The sequence below is a fragment of the Mastigoproctus giganteus genome, chromosome 1 (genome assembly GCF_048544385.1).
Source record: "Mastigoproctus giganteus isolate SK-2022 chromosome 1, ASM4854438v1, whole genome shotgun sequence".
Taxonomy (NCBI): Eukaryota; Metazoa; Arthropoda; class Arachnida; order Uropygi; family Thelyphonidae; genus Mastigoproctus; species Mastigoproctus giganteus.
Window position 1 is genome coordinate 53117002 of NC_143575.1, and position 24450 is coordinate 53141451.

A 24450-nucleotide genomic window follows, 5' to 3' on the forward strand; every position below is an offset into this window, starting at 1 on the left:
GTAATTACTGTTGTCACCTTTCAATCCCCCTTTGTGAATTGGGGATACATTTGCCCATCTCCATTCCATGGGGACCTCCCCCGAGTCCAACGATGCTCTCATAATTATGGCTATGGGTTTGCTTACTTCCTTTGCCGCCTCCTTTAATATAACTTGATAGATCCCATCCACCCCAGGTGCCTTCCTTATGTTTAACTTCAACAATTTCTTCTCCACTTTCTTCTCAGTTATTACAAAATCATTAAGCACCCTGCTACAATTTGATAAACTTCTGGTATTTTCAATCCTTAATAACTCATGTGTGAACGTAGATGCAAAATACTCATTCAGTTTGTTTGCTATCTGAGCAGGATCATCAACAGTCGAACCATCGATATCAATTGGATCAATCAGATTCATCCCCTTCCTTTTAGAGCTTATATAAGTAAAGAAATCCTTGCTGTAATTGGCCTGTAGGCAGTTGTCACTTTTGATCCACCTTCCTTTCGGAAGGAAGGTGGATCAAGGGTCCCAAGGAAGGAAAGAATGCTTACTCTACAGTAACTAGGGCTGAAGATCCAACAGGAAATAGAATAACATGGCAAAAAATGGTGAATGAAAGGCTGATTGTCTAGAAAGACTGGTATGTATACTATCATAGTGATCTGTACACCTAGCGGGTTTAACAGATTTTGATGATGATGAAAATTCTTTCAGTGATTTTGGAATACTTTGGCTGAATTAATTTCATTATTCCATGTATATTGTATTGCCTTTTTTTCTCCTAGCGTATTTTACTTTCAAAAACTTGCAATTTGTAATACAAGTTTTAGGAATTTGGGTGCACATTTTATTGATTGGAGTGCAATTAATGCACAGGGCATAATAGCCCTACCAATGAAATATCTGACGCACTGTGATTGCCTGTTCAGGACTATTGGCTGTTCTCTATCTACCTTCCTAAATATATATTATCTTAGATGAGTAGTTATTGGAAGTATTAAGTGTTGTTGCACCTGCTATTTCCAATATGCACCTACTATGCAAATTTATTAAGTAAAACACCAGATACATTTATGCGTGTGTTATGTGTAGTCACATTCTGATATGGAATCATTTAATTTGTTCTTTTCGTTCACCGAACTTGTAGCTGTAAATCAAAATAATGTTGCATCCATATGATGACTTAAACAGCTACATTGCTACCTTAGTATACTGTACTGTATGTGAATGAAATATCCATCATCATAATAATGAATATTCAGTAATCTTGAAAGAAAAATTCTAATGAATGATGAATTTTTCAAAAAAAAAAAAAAAAAATTGTGTGTTTTTTTAGAAATGAATTGATATTTAGTCAGTTTGTAGATATTAGGTCAGCTTTTCTCATTGCAAAGAGAAAATCCCAATTTTCTGGATGGAAAAAAAAAAAAAAAAAAATCTGAAACCAGTAAATTCAGTGCTACTTGGAAAAATATCCAGAAACATTTCTCTCATCAGCAACAACAAAATTTGAAATTATTCTCCACCCAGTTAAATAAAGCTTGCCTTTAGAATAATTTTAACATATAACCTTCCAAGCATGCTTGGAAGATTTCGGAACTTGTAAATTAACTTGATTTTTAAATTTATGTTACTAAAATTAAACTTATTTGCATATGATGAAGTTTAGGTAATTTCACTGATATGTGAAATTTTGATTAACCATGGAAACAGGCAGTAAAAATAATTATTAATCATTTTATACAAAATGCTCTCTTTGTGTATATTTATTCGATTAAGTTTTTTAAACATATGCTTAATAATATGTATAATAAAAATTACACCAGTTTTGCTTCACTTAGGTGACATCCCTATTAAGAAGGGTTCTTCCTGAGGTCTCTCCTCCAACTCTGGGTTCCATCCTTGGAGTTGCATCTCTACCTCCAACAGACTTCAGCATTGTATCAGAAACAAACAAAGTAGGCCAACAGAATGAGCCACCATTTGACCTTCATCGTATGGGCATATTAGATGTCTTTCTTTCTTGTATAGCAAAAGCTCTTACAGTCCAGACAAAAGTTAAAGGTTCAAATACAAGCTCTGGAAAAGGAGTTAATACAGTTACATTAGCAACTTCTATACATCCTAGGCAAGTATTGGTAAAATATATATTTTTGTCTTAATTCACTTTCATGGCTTATTTTTGATTACTAATTTAAAGTTATATATCCCTGTTATATTATGAGTAAGTAAGTTATCTGAATGCAAATCAAAGTAATTGAATCAGAGTAAATCAGTGCAAAAAGAGTAAGTGAATTATCTAAAATGAAAATCAAAAAATTTTGATTTTCATTTTATTTTTACTCATTGTGTTTTTGATTTATTTCCACTTTGTATATGAATATTCTTATTTTATTTCAATTTTTTTTATAATTCTGATTTAGTGAACTTTTCCTCTTGAAGTGTGATGTATCCATATAAAATTTCTTTCTTTCTTTGTCTTCTGGCTGCATAGCCATTGTAGTGATCTTTTCCCTTCTAGTTTGCTACAAAAGCTCTCTGATTATTGAGATGTGGTCTCTGTTGTATACAACAAACATTATTATTATTATTTCATTGAGTCAGTAAAACTTTAGCAGAATTATTATGATTATATAATAATTATATAATGTTTATTGTTAAATGAAAATTATTGTTATTTAACTAAAAATATTAATAAGGAAATGTTTCATCTACACTGAGATAATTGATTAACAATTATGTGATATATATATCCTTTCTCTCTGTGTTATACAGGGTCATTATAAAGTCCTTGTGCAGTTTTAAATTTTCATAACTTCCGCTCTATTCATGATAAAATCAATCTGTAAAAAGGGTAAGTGAAAGAATTTATTATTTTTGATCTAATTTATCTTTTACTACCAGTGGCCTTCCAGATTGACAGAACCTGTTTCTTTAAACGTTTTCATCCAGTTGATTATGGAATTCCTGTGTAGTGCATCTTTGTTGTTGTGGGTTTTAAATCTTTTTTGTACTGCAATTACAGACTTCAACTCGGCCAACCACAGCATGCAGTTTACTTTCTCTTCTATTGAAGCCATTTAATCAAGCCTAATTCTGCAAAAAAAATAATAAAATTTTTGCTAAACTACGATAAATTAAATGACTCTCTTAGTACATACTAAACTTCACTAAATTACATTTCTAATATTTTTTACAGATTGATTTTATCATGTATATAAAACAGAAGTTATGAAAATTTAAAACTGCACAAGGACTTTATAATGATTCTAAATTTTTACTTTTAAAATTTTACTGTCCTATACATATGACATATTTAATATCTTTAAAGTGAAAGATATATATATTTTTCCCCCATAATAGTTATTCAACTTAGCCTATATATAATATTACTATTAATTTCTGAATAGTTTATTAAAAGTTTGTCTTCTATACAATTTAAAATTACTGTAGTTTTGTTACCAGTGTTTGTTAGTTATATTTAACACTTTATTAGCATTTATTTGTAAAACAATGAGGCAAGATTTTCTTTGCGGTGATGAAATTAACAATATTTTCTATCCTATACATATGACACTGGTCCAATCTCTTATCTAATTCCAAGGTGAAGCAGAAGTTACCAGTGTATCAAGCTGAAAAAATGCATTATATAATGAGAATAGTGAATTATACTTTTGTAATGTATAATTCACTTTAAAATTATACTTTTGTAATGGCTGTGAAATCATACAGCATTCCTAAAAGATTAATTAGCATATTATAAATGTAGTATTAACTTAATAACAATAATACTCTCATTAATGAAATTTATTGATACCATCTTCACCATGTGCACACACAAAAGTTACTAATTACTGTATTAGCATGGAAAAGAGATGAATAATGTTAAATGAAAAAAAAAAAGCTGAGGACAGCATGCAAATGTAATGATGAATAATCAGATACTCATTTGTAAAGAATTCTCTGTTTACCTTCAGTGGTTCAAGTTAAATATGAAATAAACATCGTGTGCATCGGGAACAGTTTCTGTGAAGTGAACTGCACAATTAATGATTTATAGAATTTAATCTTTGTCATCCCTTTCTGAAAGCCAAAAATCAAGAGGAAGGAGAATTATAGCCAGGTTTATTTCTTCTCCATGCGGCCGTTACTAATACTAATAACCTTTAAAAAAGGCAATATAAACAGGAAAAGTGTTTTAAACAGCAGTGCTGTACTGTTAAAAAAACTTATGGCACTTCATAGGATTGACCATGGGACCAAAAGAAAAGAGCATGAAAAACCGTAAATGCAGCTAAATATTATTAAAAAAATATATGGGTGGTTTGATAACATGACTAGATCATAGAGAAATATGCCATAAGCATTTAAGGGAAAAATTGTGCTGATTACTGTTAACCAATATAGCAGTAACAAATGAATGGATATTATACAAAACCATTCACAGTGAAAACACTCTAGGAGCATTAAAATTTTGTAGAACAGTAGCAGTATCATATTTTGAACTTTGTTCCAAAGCAAAGAACAAAAACATGATGCTAGATAAAAAGTATCATGAAAGTGGTCATCTTATTGCTTGTTAAGCAATCATCTTATTGCTTGTTATGAAAAACAGATATAATAGAGTGAACATTCTAGAAAACTCACCAATTTTTGTGGAAGGCACGATTGAATTTTATGTTCTCTTTATTTATTTATCACTATACTATTTAAAATGAATATGTTCTTTTTGTTTAATTTCAATAAATAAAATTTGTATATTTAAACAATTGCTCTAAACCTTTAAATATAAAAAATGGTAGCTTTGTACCATGTGTTATGTATAGGACAGCATGTTGTTTTTTAACATTAAGGTGTATTTTGTATTCTGAAGTATGATAAAAAAAAATTACTAGTGAAAATTTGTTTTTATTTGTATGTCTGTTTTTGCATATTTTAGATCACATTTAAAGGAAACATTTCTAAAAAGTTGATCAAAAACAGTGCTTAATAAGTTAATATGTCGATGAATAACTTGTTAATAAGAGATTTTAAGTTCTTTAACAGTTATTTTTCAACACATATGAACTGAAAGATAAAAAAATAAAGTTTGTGTCATGACTATGGGTATTAGGCTGTACTTAGGTATAATTTTTTAGTATTGTTTAGGAGTGCCTGGCTTCTGACCACTACTAACAAATACTGTCATTTTTTTCCCTCTTTTTCCAGAAAACTGGGACTGACTTATATAATTAAAAAAAAAAAAATGCACTTTGCTCGTTAATATGAAGAGTAGAGCAGTCAAAATTCAAGGAAATTTGTGCAATTGCTAACAAGTCCAATATTGGAACAACCTAGAAATCTGAGCTTCTTTGGTTAAATCAGAACAATCACATTACTATATAAAAAAATTTTTCAGAATTTCAGTATTTGTGGCAATATCATTGATGCCATTTAGCACTTTTATTATGCATTTTAGATGAAAAGGCAGTGTAGAAAATTGGCTTTAATATGAGTCTTGCAACTAATTATTTTTAAATATTTAAAATTTTCTAAAATTATGAAAAATGCAGGTTTAAAATCAGAACTTTTTTTTAAAAGATCTAATCATTAAATCCTTTAAGAGTTATCGTTGTGCTTTGTATGTTCATTCTTTAGAGATTTTATTGGTACAAGGTGGTGGTTACGTGGCTGCATGGCTCGAAAACTGGCAGAAGTAATCATTCAGCTTTTAAAGGATATGGCATCTGTAAGTATTATAGTCTTTTAGAATATTAAAAACCATAAAAAGTGTACATTTAAGTGACACTTTATATATACATTAATGTGTATTATAGCTTCATGTTTATACTGTACTTCAACATAAAGGTGCTGAAGCATAATTTCAGCATAAATTTTAGAAAATGTGATATTCTGAAGTATGATAAAAATCACGCTGTGCATCACATTAGTACAGAAGTTTTTTTCTGACAAGTAATGAACTGTACAGCATATAAAGCAAAATCTCTTTTTCAAAGCCATATTAAAGATGCAATGTATAAACACTGTGGTTTTTATACTGTCTTTTGTACGGCTTTGAAGAAGAGATTTTGCTTTAAATACTGTTATAGTTCATTAATTGTCAGAAAAAATTCTGTTCCTAATGTGATACACAGTATGATTTTTATCATCAAGTTTACCTTTCCCTTTATGAAAATGAAATGTTCATAAAGCAAAATATTAAAGTTCTTTGTAAATGCTAAATATACAGAAACATAAAATAAATGTGTTAAAGCCATGGCTATGATGGCATTGTGTACCACATATTGTAGATTGCATATGTCAATAAAGTTCATTTACCTATTTTTTTATTATTTAAATTTGAAAAGTAGTTAATTCTAATCCCCAAAACATTTAGTTAAGCATCTATAATTAAAAGATAAATCTCAGAGTGAATTCCAAAACAATGTCTAAGTGATTTTCAGGGAGAAATGCATCACAAAGGATGTATATTGCCTAATGTGTGAATTGTCTATGCTACTTTTCTATATCTTATTTCTTTAAAAGACATGTAGGGAAATTAGTTGTTGTTGATGGATAAAAAAAAAAAAAAAAAACATTGTGCTAGTAATGCTGGTTTATTGCTGGTGGATTATGCTGAAATTCATGCGTGTGTTTTTGAGATCATGCATAAACAGAGAATAAATGAGAAAGGATTAGCTGCATTAAAATTAATAAATCTGAATTTTGTAAACTCTTGAATAATACTGGTTTACTTTATCAGTGGCAAAAACTGAAACTTCAAAAAACTTTAAAATAGTAATAGTAATAGCGGCATGTGATGCAAGAAAGCAAGCGTATAAGCTTATGTAGCATCAGACAAAAAAAAAAAAATCCACACAACCATTTCCTCTAAAAGTTTGTCCAGTTCCTCCTTGAATTTATTTAAGCTGTCAACTTCCACAACGACAGATGGAAGTTTGTTCCAGCAATTAACCACCCGTTGGCTAAAGGCAAACTTCCGCACATCTGTTCTACAACTGTCTTTCCTCAAGTTGAATTTATGCCCCCTTAGATTCATAATCCGAGCAAGTGGAAGAATCCCATCAGAATTCAGTGTGCTCAACCCATTCAATGCCTTATTCAAATTAAAATGAATTAGAAACATTTTAATTTGAATTAAGGTTAACACATACAGACTGAAGAAACAGTATAAAAGCTAACATTTCCAAATAGACTGAAGAAACTGGAAAATTAACAACGTAATGCCACAAATGGTTAGGAGATTATAGTGTGGTTTAGATTCCTCATGTGTGCATTGTAGTAATTGAATCAGGTAAAGAGGAGATCCATTGTCCTGACGGAGCTAAACCAGAAGGCACCGATTCAACCATGCCATCTGAGGGAAAAATCTTGGCCCTCATTGTTATTTTCTGTATTTATTAATGATATTGGTGAAGGTATATCAGGTTTAATGTCTAAGTTTGCAGATGGTGTAAAGGTTGGCAGGGTGGTTAATGATAGTAGAGTATGCTACTGCAACAAGACTAGAAAAATTAGACAGATGGGCTGAGAACTGACAATTGAAGTTTAACATTGGCAAATGCAAAATACTTCCTATGGGTAGCAGTAACTCTAAAATAATATACCAACTGTGTAGTATCACACTCAGGGAGTGGACAGCAAAAATGACCTGGGATAATTGTGCAGTTAGATATGAAGTTCTCTGAGCAGTTCATACAGCTAATGTGGGGTGGAGGGTTGTCATTGATATACAGAAATAAGCATGTTTTTATCCTGTTGTATAAGGCAATAGTAGGCCATGTATTGAGTACTGGAATGGAGGCTTCATTTTAGGAAGGAGGTGAATATGGTGGAATGGCTACAGAGAAGAGCAACAAGATTAGTGGAGGAGCAAAAGAGTGGTCTTATCAGGAAAGGCTTCAGTTCTGCAAATTGTAGCATTTAGAGACTGGGCCTCTGTGAGGATATCTGATGGAGGTGTTTAAGGCTTTGAATGGATTGAGGAAGGATGGTTGCAAGATAGATGTATAGAAATTTTCTTTCAACCAGCAGGTAACTGATTATTGGAAAAAACTTCTGTCTGGGTGTTGTGGATGTGGGCAGTTTAAATGAATTCAAGGAAGAGCCAGATAAACTGTTAGAGAAGATGGAGAGGTAGTATGGAAAGGGTGGGTTTTTTTTTTTTTTTTTTTTTTTGGCTGATATTATATAAGCTTGCTTTCTTGTGTTATTTGCCACTCATTAGTATTAGTATTAGTAATGGCCGCATGGTGCAAGAAAGCCTATGGCTTATACTGCACCAGCCAAAAAAAAAATAAATCCGAACAAAACAAAAAAATATATATATAAAATAAAATAAATAACTAAATAATAATAATTAAAAAAAAAAAAAAAAAAAGGAAATTAAACCTATCATCTTATGCGCTTCCCTTACCCGAAAGTACTATCCAGATGACCTTTGAATTTCCACAATCTGTCGGCCTCTACAACCCATGAAGGCAACTTATTCCAGTAATTTATAAATCGCTGGCTAAAATAAAACTTCCTGCAGTCCAATCTAAACATTTCCCCCCGTAACTTGAATTTATGTCCCCTAGTTCTAGCATCATTTACAATCTTGAAAATTTTGTCCTCATTCATTTTACTGATGCCTCTCAGAGCCTTAAACACCTCAATCAAATCTCCTCTAAGGTGTCTAGTTTCCAAACTCTGCAACCCACATATTCAAAGTCTTTCTTCATAAGGACGCCCTTTTGCCCATCTCACCAGGCGAGTTACCCTTCTTTGCACCCTTTCAAGAAGCTTGATGTCTTTCTTTAGGTGCGGTCTCCATACTTGAACACAGTATTCCAAGTGTGGTCTAACATAAGCCTTATATAATGGGATTATCACGTCCCTATCTCTACTTGCAAAAGTTCGATAGATCATCAATAGGACACCATGGGCCTTCCTTGCAACCTGTTTACAATGCTCAGAGAATTTCATGTCTGACCGTATCGTAACACCCAAGTCCCTTTCCTCCAGTACTGGGTTTAGTTGGAACTCCACCAAGCGAATAAGTTTTTTTGGGATTACTGTTTCCCAGGTGTAATACCTTACACTTTGTTGGATTAAAGCACAGCTGCCATTTTTCTGACCATTCCTGAAGTCTATCTAGGTCTCTCTGAAGAAGCTCAGCTTGACAGTGATCATTAACTACTCTACCAATTTTAACATCATCTGCAAATTTAGACATCACGCCCTCTATCCCTTCATCAATGTCGTTTATGAAAATTAAAAACAACAGTGGTCCTAATACTGATCCTTGGGGAACCCCACTTCTTACATCAACCCAATCTGAGGAATAGCCATTTATCACACCCTCTGCCTCCTGCCCTGAAGCCATCCTTCTATCCATCTAAGGATTTTCCCAGTGATTCCAACCTGTTCCAGCTTATAAAGCAACCGCTCATGTGGGACTGAGTCAAAAGCTTTGCTGAAATCTAAATAAACAATGTCGAAATTATTGCCTAAATCCAGCTCGTGAGTGACCCTTTCGAAATAGCGAACCAGATTTGTTAAACATGATTTTCCCTTTACAAAACCATGCTGAGTATCCTTGAGAATTTCAATTCGATCCAAATGATCCTGAATTCCACCCTTGATCATTGCCTCCATGATTTTCCCTACTACTGAAGTCAGACTGACAGGTCGATAATTCCCAACTTCACTTTTAGAGCCACTCTTATGTATGGGAGCTACATTGCACTGTTCCAATCCAAGGGAATCTCCCCAGAGTCTAGTGATGCTCGCATAATTAGCCTCAATGGTTCAGTGCACTCGCTTGCCGCCTCCCTTAAGATTATAGGGTATATTCCATCAACTCCAGGAGCCTTACTGGTCTGTAGGCTCGAAAGTTTTTTCATTAAATAATCTTGTGAAATTTCAATATCATTAATTACATATTTTTTAACTTCGCTCCCACAATTTCCCATTGCCACAAAAGGCTTTTAATTTGTAAATATCGATGCAAAATAACTGTTGAGTTCATCTGCAACGGCAGCTGGTGTATTTATTACTATCTCCTTTCCCTTACGTAAAGGTCCGATCTGGTTTGTCCTGCTCTTCTTGGCATTTATATATGTGAAGAATTCTTTATCCCCCCCCCCCCTCTTTGCTCTGTTTGCTAGTGATTTCTCATAAACTGCCTTTGCCTGTCGAACCTTTTCTGTGGCTCTATTACACATCACCTTGTAGCTGTTATAGGCTTCAGTACTTTTTATTGCTCTGTAACCTTTCCATGCCCCCTTTTTCTGCTCAAGTAATGTGGCAACTTCATTATTCATCCAACTTGGAACCCTTCTCGTGGAGTATTTTTTTAATGGTATATATGCATTCAAGGCATCTGTGATTAATGTTTTAAAAGCGTACCACAGTTCAATTGTATTCATTCTCTGCGCGATATCTACCCAGTTAATAGAGGCCATGTAGTACCTTAAGGCATCGTAATTTCCTTTTCTGAAATTAAAACCCATTCCTTTGCCTTTTACTTTTGCTACCTCTTTCGTCATCATCCACCATAGAACTCCGTGATCACTTCCTGCTACTGGCTCCTCTACTGTCAGCCCTGTTATGTCATCTGATTCATGTGTGATGATGAGGTCTAGGATATTCTTTTCTCTAGTACTTTCCCTGACATGTTGATACAAATAACAGTCATCTAGTTGATTTAAAAATTTTGTTCCCCATGTCGAGTTTCCTTCCCATTTACTCCAATCAATTAGAGGCAAATTGAAATCACCCATAATAAGGCATTGACGCTTACTTGCCCATTCCATTTGCATGTAGAGGCTTTTGTCATAATCTTCACAATCACCTTGTCTGTAGATTACTCCTACTCGCATTATACCTTTGTTTCCTACTATCTGACACCATACAGACTCTATACTAGCATGTGAAATGTCTGAATCCGGGAAAGCTATCATCGCACTCAGGCTGCTTCTGATAAGAAGCATTACCCCACCACCCCTTCTATCTAACCTATCCTTCCTAAATACATTATACAAGCCATACTGAAACTCATCATCATCCCCAATTTCCGGGTGGCACCACGTCTCTGTAAGCCCTATTATGTCCGCGTTACTTGTTTTAACCAGCAGTTCGAATTCGCTCATTTTATTGACTACACTTCTAACGTTACTGTATAAACAATTCAGATTTACTGTTCTTGTATATTTAACAACCCTGACACAACCCTTGAAGTGTTTTAGGCTCTCTTCCCTGATATTAGCTACCCGCTCACGTGAAACGTTTCTGCCCCCAGAACATCTAGATAATACGTACAGTTGGAGTAACAGATAAGAACTCTTAAGGTATGCGCAAGAGTTACTTTGACCAATATTATCAGATAAACACGTGTCAGTATTACCCACATCCCCCCCCTAACTAGCAGTTTCCCTGAACCTTTAAGGTATCCTCAATAATACTGGCAAAAACTTTTGCACTACCTTTGTTTAAGTGTATCCCGTCTCTACAAAACAAATTCCTTCTACCTACAAGTGTGGGCCATGCTGATAGAAATTTACCCCCTAAAGCCTTGCAGATTCCTTCAAGTCTTGAGTTAATCCACAAGGCTCTTAACATATAATCCCTCCTATCGTGTCTGGGCAGAAATGCAGACACATAGACATTATGGCCTAGCTCGCGACATTTCCTCAGCATGGTCCTGTATTTTTACAACAAATCGTCAGATCGTGTACGTTTAATATCATTTGTCCCCACATGAATAATAATATTTTCTTTACCCCCTTTAAAATCTGACAATCTGTTGGTGACATCATCAATAGTTGCTCCCGGCAGACATACCCTGGTTCTGCTCCACTTATCCTTATTAAAAAAAATATTCCCCGTTTCACTGACAATGGAGTCTCCTAATAAAACAATGTCCTTTTTAACCAGAGTAGTTTGCGCTGGGTTTTTCTGTTTTGAGGCTCGAATCGGGTGTGCATCACTTGGTAGATTGCTGGAGTTTTGAGTCCCTGACGAGCTCCCAGATGCATTATTTTCGAGGGTAAGCACTCGTTTTTTCAGGGACTCAAATTGTTCCATCAGTGCACCAAATTGTAATTTAAGATCGGTGCACTCCTTACATCGATCACAAAGAAAAGAATCCCCAGGTGAGGTAGGATTGGTCACCAGGTCGACCTTGGAAAACATTCCACAGGTTCCACAACGGATTAAATCATTACTCACCCGTAAATCGCCATCTGCTATTTCCGTGTGAGTCACGATATCCTGTGACGTGTTTAAGGCAGATCTCGTAACTACCATTATAAAATTAAATAAATATCAATGAAAGTAACTTTAAAAAATTATATCTATAATATTATTAAAATCAAACAGTTACAGGAAAGCCTATAACAAAATAATCCAACAATATCTAAATAAATCAAATATTTAAAAGCACTATCCAAAAGTAAACCACTTAACTGAGGAGCCCTGTCTAAGCGCGTCCACTCACCTCGAATGCCAATATAAAGATTGAAACATCATGCAAATAACATTACTTTTTTTTTTTTTCATTTAAGTTCAAAACCTCTCAATCTTTGTACTAACCATTGTGTCTGGGTGGTATAAAGCTACAAAAAAGTATGGAGTCTATGTAGATTGTATGTAAACAAGGTACATAAAATTACTTATCCAATTTTAGGCTTTTTAAAATTATTTTTTTCTGAAAAAAAATTTGAAGAAAAAACTTTTTGACTGACCCTTGATCTTTATTTTATGTCCTTTACTACACACAGTAATGTGTACATTGGATATTTATCTATCAAATGCATGCCTCAAGAATGTTATTTCAACTTTTGAGAGTAACCATAACAGTAGTAGTCAAGATATATCTGGAACTTGAACTGTTTTTACCATCACTCTGTTATATACAGGATACTTAAAATGTTAGTTAACACTTGAAAAGACCATATTTCCAGATAGACAAACTGGCACATATTGAATTAATGTTATAATAATTTTCCAGTGATGGAATTTATGAATATAGAAACATGTTGAAATTTCAAAAGGCCTCTTCAGATCATTTCAACAGATAAATTCAGTGTCAGTAGAGGCAATAGTTCAATTCCATCAATATATATTCTTTGTTGTGAAAACAAGCTAATATTGGTAGTTTTCTCTGAGTTGATATAGCTGTATTACAATCAGCATACTATCTGTAACAGTAGGTTTAACCATAACCACAAATTGTTTTGTCAACCACATCCACTTTTCAGAAAGGCTTAGAATACTGTCCTAATGTAGAACTTCAAGAAGATGGAGTGTTGTTATTGCCATCTGTCCTGATCAATCAACAGCACACATGGCAACTATTGTTAAGGTGTAGCAGGGAGCACCTGAAAAAATTCAGGGAGTAGTTGTCTTGGTTGTTTTGCAAAATGCATTGAAAATAACAGATAATGCTATATGCATTAAAGCAATCTTGGACATTATAAATAGTGATCAGCATTCTAATAAAAATTCCTCTCATGGATGTAAGTAAATAATTAATGGTTAGATAAACATCCCTTAGCTGGGTAAGGCTCCATAGACAGGTCATTACACAGAATTGTGTCATTTTGATTAAAATATGAATAATGTAATTTTCACATGAAGAATTCTTTAGGGGGTGAAGGGGACTCCAGAAGTTTATCAAACTCCAACAGGAAGCTAAATAACTTTGCGATAACTAAAAGGAAAGCAGAAGAGAGATTGTTGAGGCTGAACATAAAAAATGCACCTGGGCAGGGATGAGACGGAACCAAATCGTATTATAGGAGGCAAGCAAACCTTTAACCATAATTAAGAGAGCTTCCTTGGATTCAGGGGCGGTCCTTATGAACTGGAGATGTGCGAATGTATCCCCAATTCATAAAGAGAGATCAAAAGGTGACATGACTAATTACAGACCTGTTAGCTTAATATTTGTCCAAGGAAAATAATTGAGTCACTTGATAAAGAAGTTATGCAGGACCATCTGCACAGGAATGTAATTATACTATAGTCACAGCATGGATTTGTTAAGAGGTGGTCTTATCTAACTGCTCGTAGGTTACTATGGTGCAGTGACCAAGGAACTGGATGAAAAATATAAATTTGATATTGTTATTTGGATTTCAGAAAGGCTTTTGATACTGTTGCACATAAAAGACTGCTGTACAGACTGGAGCAATGTTTTTTTTTTTTTTTTTTTATAAAAAACCCCAAACACGAGAGGTATTAGAACCTATAGTACTTAGTATTGTGCTTGAGTTGGAGATTGAGAAGATGAAAGAAGATATTTGTTGACATTGGACTTGAACTTCTACAGACTCTAATTTTCAGGAAATACATATGAAGGAAGGTTGTTTCAGAAAATGGCAGTCGAATGAATAAACAAGGAAGATGAAAAGTTGGTTCTGTGAGTTTGAAGTTGGACAGTAAATGGATGTTGGCTGCACATGTTTGGACTGTTTGGAAAGAGGGAGCGAGAATTATAGAAGCCAATTCAGAAGAACAGTGCCCATGGAAGTATCTGTAGAAAATGCATGCAGCAGAAACAGTATGTCTATGATACAGTGAGTGGAGAGACTCTGTTAGAGAGAAGTCATTAATTAACCTGACTGCTCTCTTCTGAATGGAATGAATCTAGAAGCCCGAGAGAGGTTTAGGGGGCACAGCCCCAGATGTGGGAACAATATTCCATGGTAGGGTGGATTTGCGATTTGTACAGTGTGAACAGCTGTTTGGAAGAAAAGAAACACCAAGAGCGAAGGAGAAAACCAAGTTTTTTAGATGCAGAGGAAGCAATATTTGTAATGTGCTTGTGCCAAGAGAGATTCGAAGTCAGGGTATTCCCCAAAAGAGATATATCATTTTGCCTAGAAATAGAGTGTCACCAAAGATAAGCATAGGAGCAGAAGAATCCTTTTTGTGAGATATAAGACAAGACTGAGTTTTAAGATTGAAATCAACTAAGTTGTCTTTTGCCCCACTAGAGAATTACCTGGAGAATTAAGGAATTGGTAGTGGATATTCCAGAAGTTGAAGCTGATTGAGTAGGGCAAAGTTTCTCAAAATGAAAAGTGGAATGCAATGTGCTATCATCAACAAAACTCTGGATAGGATTTTAATCAATGGAAGAAGGTCATTGATATACAAGAGGAAAGGAGTGGGGGAAAGAACTGGGCTTTGGGGGACACCCATTTGGTGGAGAAGTTAAAAGACAGGGAGCCATCTACCATCAGCCTCGGTGAGCAGTCAGAGACAATACTGGATAACCAATTACAAAAAACAGTTGGCAAATTATAAGATGGAAACTTGTTTAAAAGACCTTTATGTCAAGCACAATCGAAAGCCTTTGAGATGTCAAGAGCAACTGCTTGTGTTTCACCGAACTTTTGCATCGAATTAGTCCATAAATAGGTAACATACACCAGAATATCACCAGTGGATCGACGCTGATGGAATCCATACTGGCAGTTGTTGATCAGACGGAAGGTTTCAAGGTAGTTTAAGAGTTGGCGGTTAATTAATTTCTCCATTACTTTAGAAAGAGGATAAGTAATTGCAATGGGACAATAATTGGATGGGAGGGCTTTGTCACCCTTTTTAGGAACTGGCTGGACATGAGCAAATTTCCAAACAGAAGGAAAAACATCTTTGGAATAAGAAAGTGAAAAAAATGTGACAGAATAGGAGTAAGTTCAGGAGCACAGGTTTTGAGAACAAGTGGAGAGATGCCATCAGGAATTGGAGCTTTCTTAGCATTAAGATTTATCAAAATCCTTCTGACATCCTTTTGACGGAAGACCACATGAGACATTGAAAGGAACGTGTCGGGAATGGTGGGAGGTCCTTGGCTGAAGTGACAAAAGAACCATCTGGTTTTGACGGAGGTGGGAGCAGGAATGGGCAAAAGTTGTGGCCAATAGCTTTGACAAGAGACAAGAAAAGCTCAGCTACCATTAGGGCAAGAAGCAAGTTTTCTACTCTTAGCCTGTTCAAAATCTAGTTTGGACTGATTAATAACTGCTTTACAATTGTTGCAAGCTTTGGTGTAGACAGAAAATTAAACTTAAGAATTAAACTGAACAAGCCAATTACGATATGCAACGTTCTTCTCTCGAAAAGCCTTACCCATTTATTGGAAAACCAAGGTTTAGATAAAGACAAGATTTTAAAGTGGAGTGTGGAATAAAAGATTCCATTCCTACAAGAATAATTTCACTGACACTATCTGAGTAAATGTTGACGTCAGATATTTTGAAACAGTAATCCGACCAAGGAAAAGAAGAAAAGAAATCTTGCAGGACATCCCATTTTGCATTCTTGTAATGCTAAACAATACAAGGGTGGGAATAGCCATGAGATAAAAGCTCCATTGGATAAGAGACAATCACCAAGTTGTGATCTGAGGTGCCTAAAGGACCACTCACTTCGAACGTATACTTAGAAGATTTTATTTTTTGATTTGGTAATTGTTGGCGCATCGGCTTCTGTGGCCGTATTGCACCTCCTAAGGTTTTTGCAGTACTTTGATCCAAGCACGAGGCGGGAATCGAACCCGTGACCTTTGGGTTGCCGGGCAGGTACTTTACCCACTCGGCTAGCCCGGTCGGCTATACTTAGAAGAGTTGTTTGTGAGAAAATGGTTAAACATGTTGGCTGTATGGTTAGGATTGTCCATTATTCTTGTAGGTAAATGAACAATCTGTGTAAGGTCATTAGCAATTGCAAAAGCCTCAGCATCTTGACCAGCTGGGTCGGTGTGACTAGAAAACAGAAGCCAGCTGGAGTTGTGAAAATTAAAATCACCAAGGAAAATTATCTCACTGTTAGGAAAGTTGGACTGGAGAAAGTCAAGTTGCAAAGAGAGGAAGTCAAAGAGCTCCAAGTGATTAGTGGATTTGCGAGAACGTTAGAGACAACAGATGAATTTGACAGAATGAGGTAGAGAGATTTTAAGCCAGAGAAGATCGAAAGCAGGAGATTCCAAATTACCAATTCTCTGACAGGGAATATCGGAACGGACATAAGCACAAGTACCACCTTTGAGGCAAAAGGAATCATACACCGAATAATTTGGGCAACTGAGATGAGCAGTAGTTGAATCAACCGATAACTGAGATTCTGTCAGAAAAAGTACATGGGGTTTGGCAAACTGCAAGTGGAAATGGACATCGTTGAGATTAGAATTGAGACCACGTATATTTGTGAAATGAACTAGGAAGTGTTTGGAAGGTTTAGATCTTTTCGCAGATAAGCTTACTCTATTAGTTTGACAATTCATAGTGTATTCAATAGTAAGAAAAAGTGGGGGGACATGCTGTATGAAGTAATGAAATTTTTGGATATGGCGTACACATGGTAAGGATCTCGGTATATTCTTACCATGGCATACACATGGTAAGAATATACCGAGATCCTTGACATAACTTGGCCTCGACAATGCCCCCCGCATACACACTACTCGGATTCCCTCCAGTCACTATCTGGCAGAGTAGAGGTAGCAAGATTATATACTAGCTGATCCGGAAGCCTCCTAAAGAGTTACCAATAGGTTCCGTCCAGTGTACTAATTAGCGGCCTGCTTGCAAACACCGTTTTAGAGCTGTACCCTTGAAACGTAAGGAAGATTGGATCTCACCATGATGTTCATCATAACTTCAAAAGTCATCAATCATACTGCATGATGTGGAAGAGATGGGGAAGGGTTGACCGGAACTTCGCTCTGGAGACTAAACATGGGTTTCACCACTTCAAGCCTCCAATAAGGAAAGTGGTGGTATTGCACCGGTCACAACTTAAAGCCTCCAATACGCAGAGTGGTGTTATTGCACCGGTTGATAAGAATCATCTACCACCTAGTATTGCCTGGTAACATATAGGGGTGGCATTCCTCCATGTGGTGTGTGGTGTGGCCGCCAAACCTTGACCCCTGCTTACTTTGGTTCACACCTGGATGATCATCCACAGTTTGCTTGTGCGTGGAGGTTATACCCAGGATTACTAACAGTTGCACCATCATGAAGGTGCAAGCAGATGATTTGGCTGTTACAGACCGTCCGGACTTCGCCTAAATTGGGTCCACTTGACTTGAATGCCACCCGAATATCAGTTCCATCAGCGTTTTAGACTCCCAGGTAGCAAGTACAAATTTTCTGGCATATCTGAAAGAATGTCTGTGACAACATCAAGGACCAAAGTGGCATTAAGAGCATGGTACTGCTATGGATAATGGGATAGTCAAGTGGACCATCCTATTGGTTATCAATGGGCACTGCTCTTAGTGGACTAATGTCATCAGTGAAGTTACCCAGGATTCAGTGTTTGGCCCATTGTTGTTTTCAATATTTATTAATGATATTGAAGGTATATCAGGCTTAATATCAAAATTTGCAGATGATGTGAAGGTTGGCAGAGTAATTAACGATGGTAATCAGGGTCAGCTACTGCAACAAGATCTAGGAAAATTGGGTCAATTGAGCTGTGAAATGGGTAGTTGAAGTTTAACATTGACAAATGCAAGGTACTGCATATAGATAGCAGTGATCCCAGAGTAACTTATCAACTGTGTGGTACTACATTCTGGGTAGTGGAAAATGAAAAAGACTTGGGAGATTTCAAAACTTTTGACACTGCTGCACATGGAAGACTACTTTACAAATTGGAACAAAATGGAATTAAGGGTAAGTTGCTACAATGGATAAAAGGATGGTTGAGTGGGAGAAGACAGAGGGTGGTAATCAATGGGTGCTGCTCTTCGTGGACTAATGTTATATTGTGGAGTCCCACAGGGTTCGGTGTTGGGTCCTCTGTTGTTTTGTATATTTATCAATGATAAAGGTTTATGATAAATATAAATATATATACATTGATAAATATAAAGGTATATTTATCAATGATGAAGATTTATCAGGCTTGGTGTCAAAGTTTGCAGATGATGCAAAGGTTGGCAAGGTTGTTAATGACAGTAATGGCAGAGTGCTACTGCAACAGGATCTAGAAAATTTGGGCAGGTGGGCTGAGAAATGGCAACTGAAGTTTAACCTTGACAAATGCAAAGTACTTCATATGGGTAGAAGTACCTCCAGAGAAACATACCAACTGTGTGGTACTACACTTAAGGTGGTAGAAAATGAAAAAGACGTGGGAGTAATTGTGCAGTCAGATATGAAGTTTTCTGAGCAGTGCAGACAGGCTGCCAGGGCAGGTCATGGGGTTTTGTCAATGATATATAGGAATTTTGCTAGTAGGGAAAAGGAGGTGATTATCCCTCTGTATAAGGCAATGGTCAGGCCACGCCTTGAGTACTGCATACGGGTCTGGAGGCCTCATATTAGGAAGGATGTAGATTTGCTTGAGCATGTACAGAGAAGGGCAACAAGATTGGTGAGGGGGAATGAAGGGATCCTCTTACCAAGAGAGACTTAAGTTCTGCAATTTGCAGCAGCTGGAAACTAGGCACCTGCGAGGTGATCTGATTGAGGTGTATAAGGCCTTGAACGGGTTGAGCACGCTGAATTCTGATGGCTTTCTTCCACTTTTTCAGATTGCAAACCTTAAGGGGGCATAAATTCAAATTCAGGAAAGACAGATGTAGAATAGATGTGCAGAAATTTGCCTTTAGCCAGCGGGCGGTTAATTGCCGGAACAAACTTCCATCTGTTGTTGTGGAAGTTGATAAGTTAAATAAATTTAAGGAGGAACTGGACAAACATTTAGAGGGATTTGTTTTGTAAATTTTTTTTTGGCTGATGCTGCATAAGCTTATACACTTCTTTCTCGCATCACATGCCACTACTACTACTACTACTTTAGGAAGGATGCAGATCTGCTGGAACAGGTGCAAAGAAGGGCAACCAGATTGGTGAAGGGAAGAAAATTGTGCGTGCTCTTACTTAGAAAGACTTCACTTCTGCAATTTGCAGCATCTGGAGACTAGGTACCTGTTGGATGATCTGATTGAGGTATATAAGTCCTTTATTGGATTGAATAAGCTGAATGTGAATGGCATTCTTCCTCTTGCTGAGCCTACACACGAGGGGTGCATAAATTTAAGTTGAGGAAGCATGGTTGCAGGATAGATGTGTGGAGGTTTACATTCAGCCACCGGGTGGTTGATTGTTGGAACATCTATTGTTGTGGAAATGGATGGTTTGAATAAATTAAGGAAGAAGTAGTCAAATTCTTTGAAGATATGGATGGGTGAAGTGTGTAGTGATTTTTTTTCTTTTTAAATAATGTGGCATTACAGAAGCATAATGTATATCAGACTTGCTTTCTTTCTTTTTCTTTCTCTTTTTTTTTTTTTTTTGGTAATGTTGTACACACTATGTACAACATTACCTCACCATACATCAGGAGGCATACCTGAACCATTTGTCATCAGTTGTTCAGCGACTACGTTATTGGTAGGATATTTTACCACTAGTTTGATTTGTATTGGTCTTTGCTGTTTGAAAGATGGTAAAGTAACTTAATGTTAAATGACTTTTGTGGCTTGTATGGGAGGTCCAGTCAAATATCAAAATACTCTGCTACAGAGTATTGATATATATGGTATTTTTTATTCTCTTAGAAAAATAAGGCTTAACACTTTACAGACAAGGAATATTGAATATTGGTTGTGGTATAATCAATCTATAAAGTCAACTGCTATCCCTTGTATATCACTGTAATGGTTTGAAGTTCAAGTCGCAGTGACATAAATAATAACTTAATCTGCTCATCTTTATGCATTTTTCTATATGTATATTAAATTTACCGTTTGGTGATATCACCATTATTAGCCATGCCATTTAATAAATGCATTAAAATTTACCATATTTACGGACTACATTAGGCACTTTTCTTCCTGAAAAATGTTGCCTTAAGTTTCCCTGCATCTTGTGGACCAAAGGCATACTAGATGCATGCAGCAAGGATTTCTTTCTTTAGATCAAACTGTATATTGTTCTTTCCTAGCATATGCAAATGAGGATTTATGCATATCTTACAAAAACTTGTCCTTTCTTCCCAAGAATATATCATTAAAGCCTTACTTCTTTCTAAAAACCAAGGTCTTTCAAGAAATAGAACGAGCAGTGTGCTTAATGGTACTGAAGATGACACTCTTTGAAGAAAGTTCAGATTGTAACATTGGTAATGAAGAGTGTGATAATAGATTTTTTTTTCCGTTCTGAAATTAGTAAATTCATTTTTCACACATTTTGTTTAATACACACTTAAGAATTTTTCTTCTGATACATGCAGTAAAATATTTTGTGCTAAAATTCACCTAAAACTTGGGTGCTTCTCTTATTATAGTCTCTCTGTAAAATATGACATATTCCCTATCCCTGCCATAAAAAATAAATTCAGCATTTCCAAAGCATTGGTGAAGTAACTGTAATTGTGTATATCTAAAAATGTAAATTATGTATATCTGTACATATTTGTATGTGTTTCTGTAATGCTTCAGTTTATTTGGAAACAATTTAACCTTATATAGATGTAGCCATTAATTTTTAGTGATTAATATGATGAAAACAATACTTCAAATAATAATTATGAAGTAATTTCAGGGAAAATTAACTGAAGCTTGGGCATCAGTGACCAAAGGAGCTATAGCAGAAAATATTTTAAACCTGACAAAGCTAGATGAATGTTACAGGACCCCTTCAGAGTGCATCCGTACTCCTACAGTATGTGTTTTTTTTTTTTTTTTTTTTTTGTTAAATAGAATTTTTAATATAACTTCAGTGACAAGTAACTAATATTAACCCCATATTAATAGATACTTTAATTAATTTATTTAATAATAAAAAAATATTAATAGATATTTTTAAAAATCATCCTAAATCAGCAAGTAAAGATTATTCTAAATATTAAGAAAAGTTTTGAGTTATTTTTATCTAAAAACACATGTATTTATATAATGTATTAGTATATAGTTTTTTTCTTCTTTACAGTTATGGCTTGCTTTAGCCTCTCTTTGCGTGCTAGATCAAGATCATGTAGAAAGATTGTCTTCGGGTCAGTGGGTAGGAGGAGGAGTAGGCGATGGTCAGCAAGCACAACCAAGAGTAAGATAAAACTATTGTGCTATATTTCTTTCTTGGTAATACTGTGTAATATGATGTGAATTAACACGTTACTGTATAAGCTAGTTGAACTGTAACTGTTATCAGAAAATTGTTTACACACTTATAATTTGCAATTTATTCAGATTTATATATAAATAAATCATAAACATCCTTTTTTTTAATCGATGTGTAAAAGCATTTTTAGTTCATTCAGTTGGGGGGGATTGGAAAAGTTTGTACATAGAAAAACATCCATGAGCTGTTCAATAAGTTAGATTCTAGTATTTGGTATATCATGAAAGCAGCGTTAACTCAATGATAGATAGCACAAAACGTTACTTGCAAAGTTTGAGTATTGTTGATTAGTAGAAATTCAGTTAATGATGGGCATTCGTGGCCATATTTCACCATGATAAATAGCATAGAAAAGTCAACAAGGTTGGAAACATCATTGATTTATTAAAAATCCACAGTGGAACCATTGCTAGCCATACACACAATTGAACTGAACTCCAGGTCACATCAGATCCAAAGGCTAGGATGCAAAACAGCAGTTGTTGTATGTTTGAAGGGCAAACCTGCATTATCCTCCAGTGTGTCTAAATGTTAGTATAACATAGAAGTGGATCATGCTGAAACATAACCATTTGTGAAAAACAGAAAAATAGAAAACACATAACTGAAAGATGGGACAAGCTCAAAATGACTGCCATCTGCCAAAGTATAGGTCTGGTCTCATGCAATAATGGTACCCAGTCAGTTGGCACACAACTTTGTAGGAAGCACGTATTCACCAACAACTCTTCAAAGTACATGGTCAGTATTAGTGGTTCTCTAGGAACTTCAGATCAAAACTTAGTGGTGGTCTCTTCTCCAATGGAGCCTCTCTGTCTCTTGTCATTCTTGGTGTCATGTTGTTATGCATTACATAATGTGAAATGGGATGATCTGCATGATTTAATTTCTTCTTTACCTAGGTTGGTTTACTGTTTTAAATCTTCTGATCCCATGTTTGCTCAGATTGTGTGAGTGAAATTATTCTTGCAGGGTTGAAATCTTTTATTCTGCATTTTACCCTAAAATCGACTCCCTTATCTACTCCTTGATATTTTCAGTAAATGTGCTAACCTTGTTTGAGATGAGAATGTAGCATATTGTTGAATATAGCATAATTGGCTCGCATCTTCCGCTTCATTTTCTGTCTGTACACAAGCCCTGTGTACTAAAGTTTTCAACAATTGTATATCAGCAATTAATGAATCCAAATTTGATTTTGAACAGGCTGAGAGAAAGCTTGCCAATAGTTTTGAGAGAGAAAACTCTTGAGATAAATGATAGATAGCACAAAACATCACTTGCAATCTTTGAGTATTGTTGATTAGCATTAGTAGAGGCATATGATACAAGAACACAAGCTTATGCAGCATCAGACAAAAAAAAAAAAAAAAAAACCACTCATTTCATCCCTCCATTCGTTCCAAATGCCTGTTCAGCTCAGCCTTAAATTTATTTAGGCTATTAACTTCCACAACAAAAGATGGAAGCCTGTTCCACCAATCAACTACTCGCTGGCTAAAGGCAAATTTCTGCACGTCTATTCTACAACTGTCTTTCCTTAATAAGCACCCCCTCAGGTGCTTAATCCGAGCAAGAGGAAGAATCCCATCAGCATTCAGCTTGCTCATCCCATTCAAGGAGTTATAGACCTAAATCAGATCACCTCGCAGGTGCCTACTCTCCAGGCATTGCAATTTGCAGAACTTAAGCCTTTCTTGGGAAGAGTGCCCCTTTGTTCCCCTCACCAATCTTGTTGCCCTTCTTTGTACTTGTTCTAGCAACTCTACATCCTTCCTAAAATGAGGCCTCCAGACCTGTACACAGTACTCTAGGTGTGGCTTGACCATTGCCTTGTATAATAGGATAATCACCTCCCTCTGCCTGCTAGCAAAATTCCTATATATCATTGACAAGACTCCATGACCTGCCCTGGAAGCCTGTCTGCACTGTCAGCAAACTTCAAATTTGACTGCACAATTACCCTCAGGTCTTTTTCACTTTCCACTTCCCTGAGTGTAGTACCACACAATTGGTACGTTTCTCTTGGGTTATTTCTACCCATATGCAGTACTTTGCATTTGTCAATGTTAAACTTCAGTTGCCACTTCTCAGCCCATTTGCTCAACTTATCTAGATCCAGTTGGAATAGCATACTGTCTTTACTGTCATTAACAACCCTGCCAACCTTTGTATCATCTGCAAACTTGGACATTAATCCTGATATACCTTCATCAATACCATTGATGAATACACAAAACAACGATGGGTCAGCACTGAACCGTGAGGAACTCCACTAATAACATTTGTCCACAAAGAGCAGTGTCCATTGATTACCACTGTCTATTGTCTCCCACTC

At 35.6% G+C, this 24450-nt stretch overlaps 1 protein-coding gene across 4 annotated transcripts in view; it reads left to right on the top strand.

The window, feature by feature from the left end:
• hiw (MYC binding protein highwire) overlaps positions 1-24450 on the top strand; it is a 1043263-nt gene that overhangs the window by 903111 nt on the left and 115702 nt on the right. For all 4 annotated transcript variants that reach the window (XM_090372846.1, XM_090372865.1, XM_090372875.1 and 1 more), the window contains 4 exons: positions 1824-2110; positions 5620-5710; positions 21537-21656; positions 21924-22037. In XM_090372846.1, coding sequence (XP_090228972.1) covers positions 1824-2110; positions 5620-5710; positions 21537-21656; positions 21924-22037 — 612 coding nt within the window. The remainder of the gene's footprint in view (positions 1-1823; positions 2111-5619; positions 5711-21536; positions 21657-21923; positions 22038-24450) is intronic.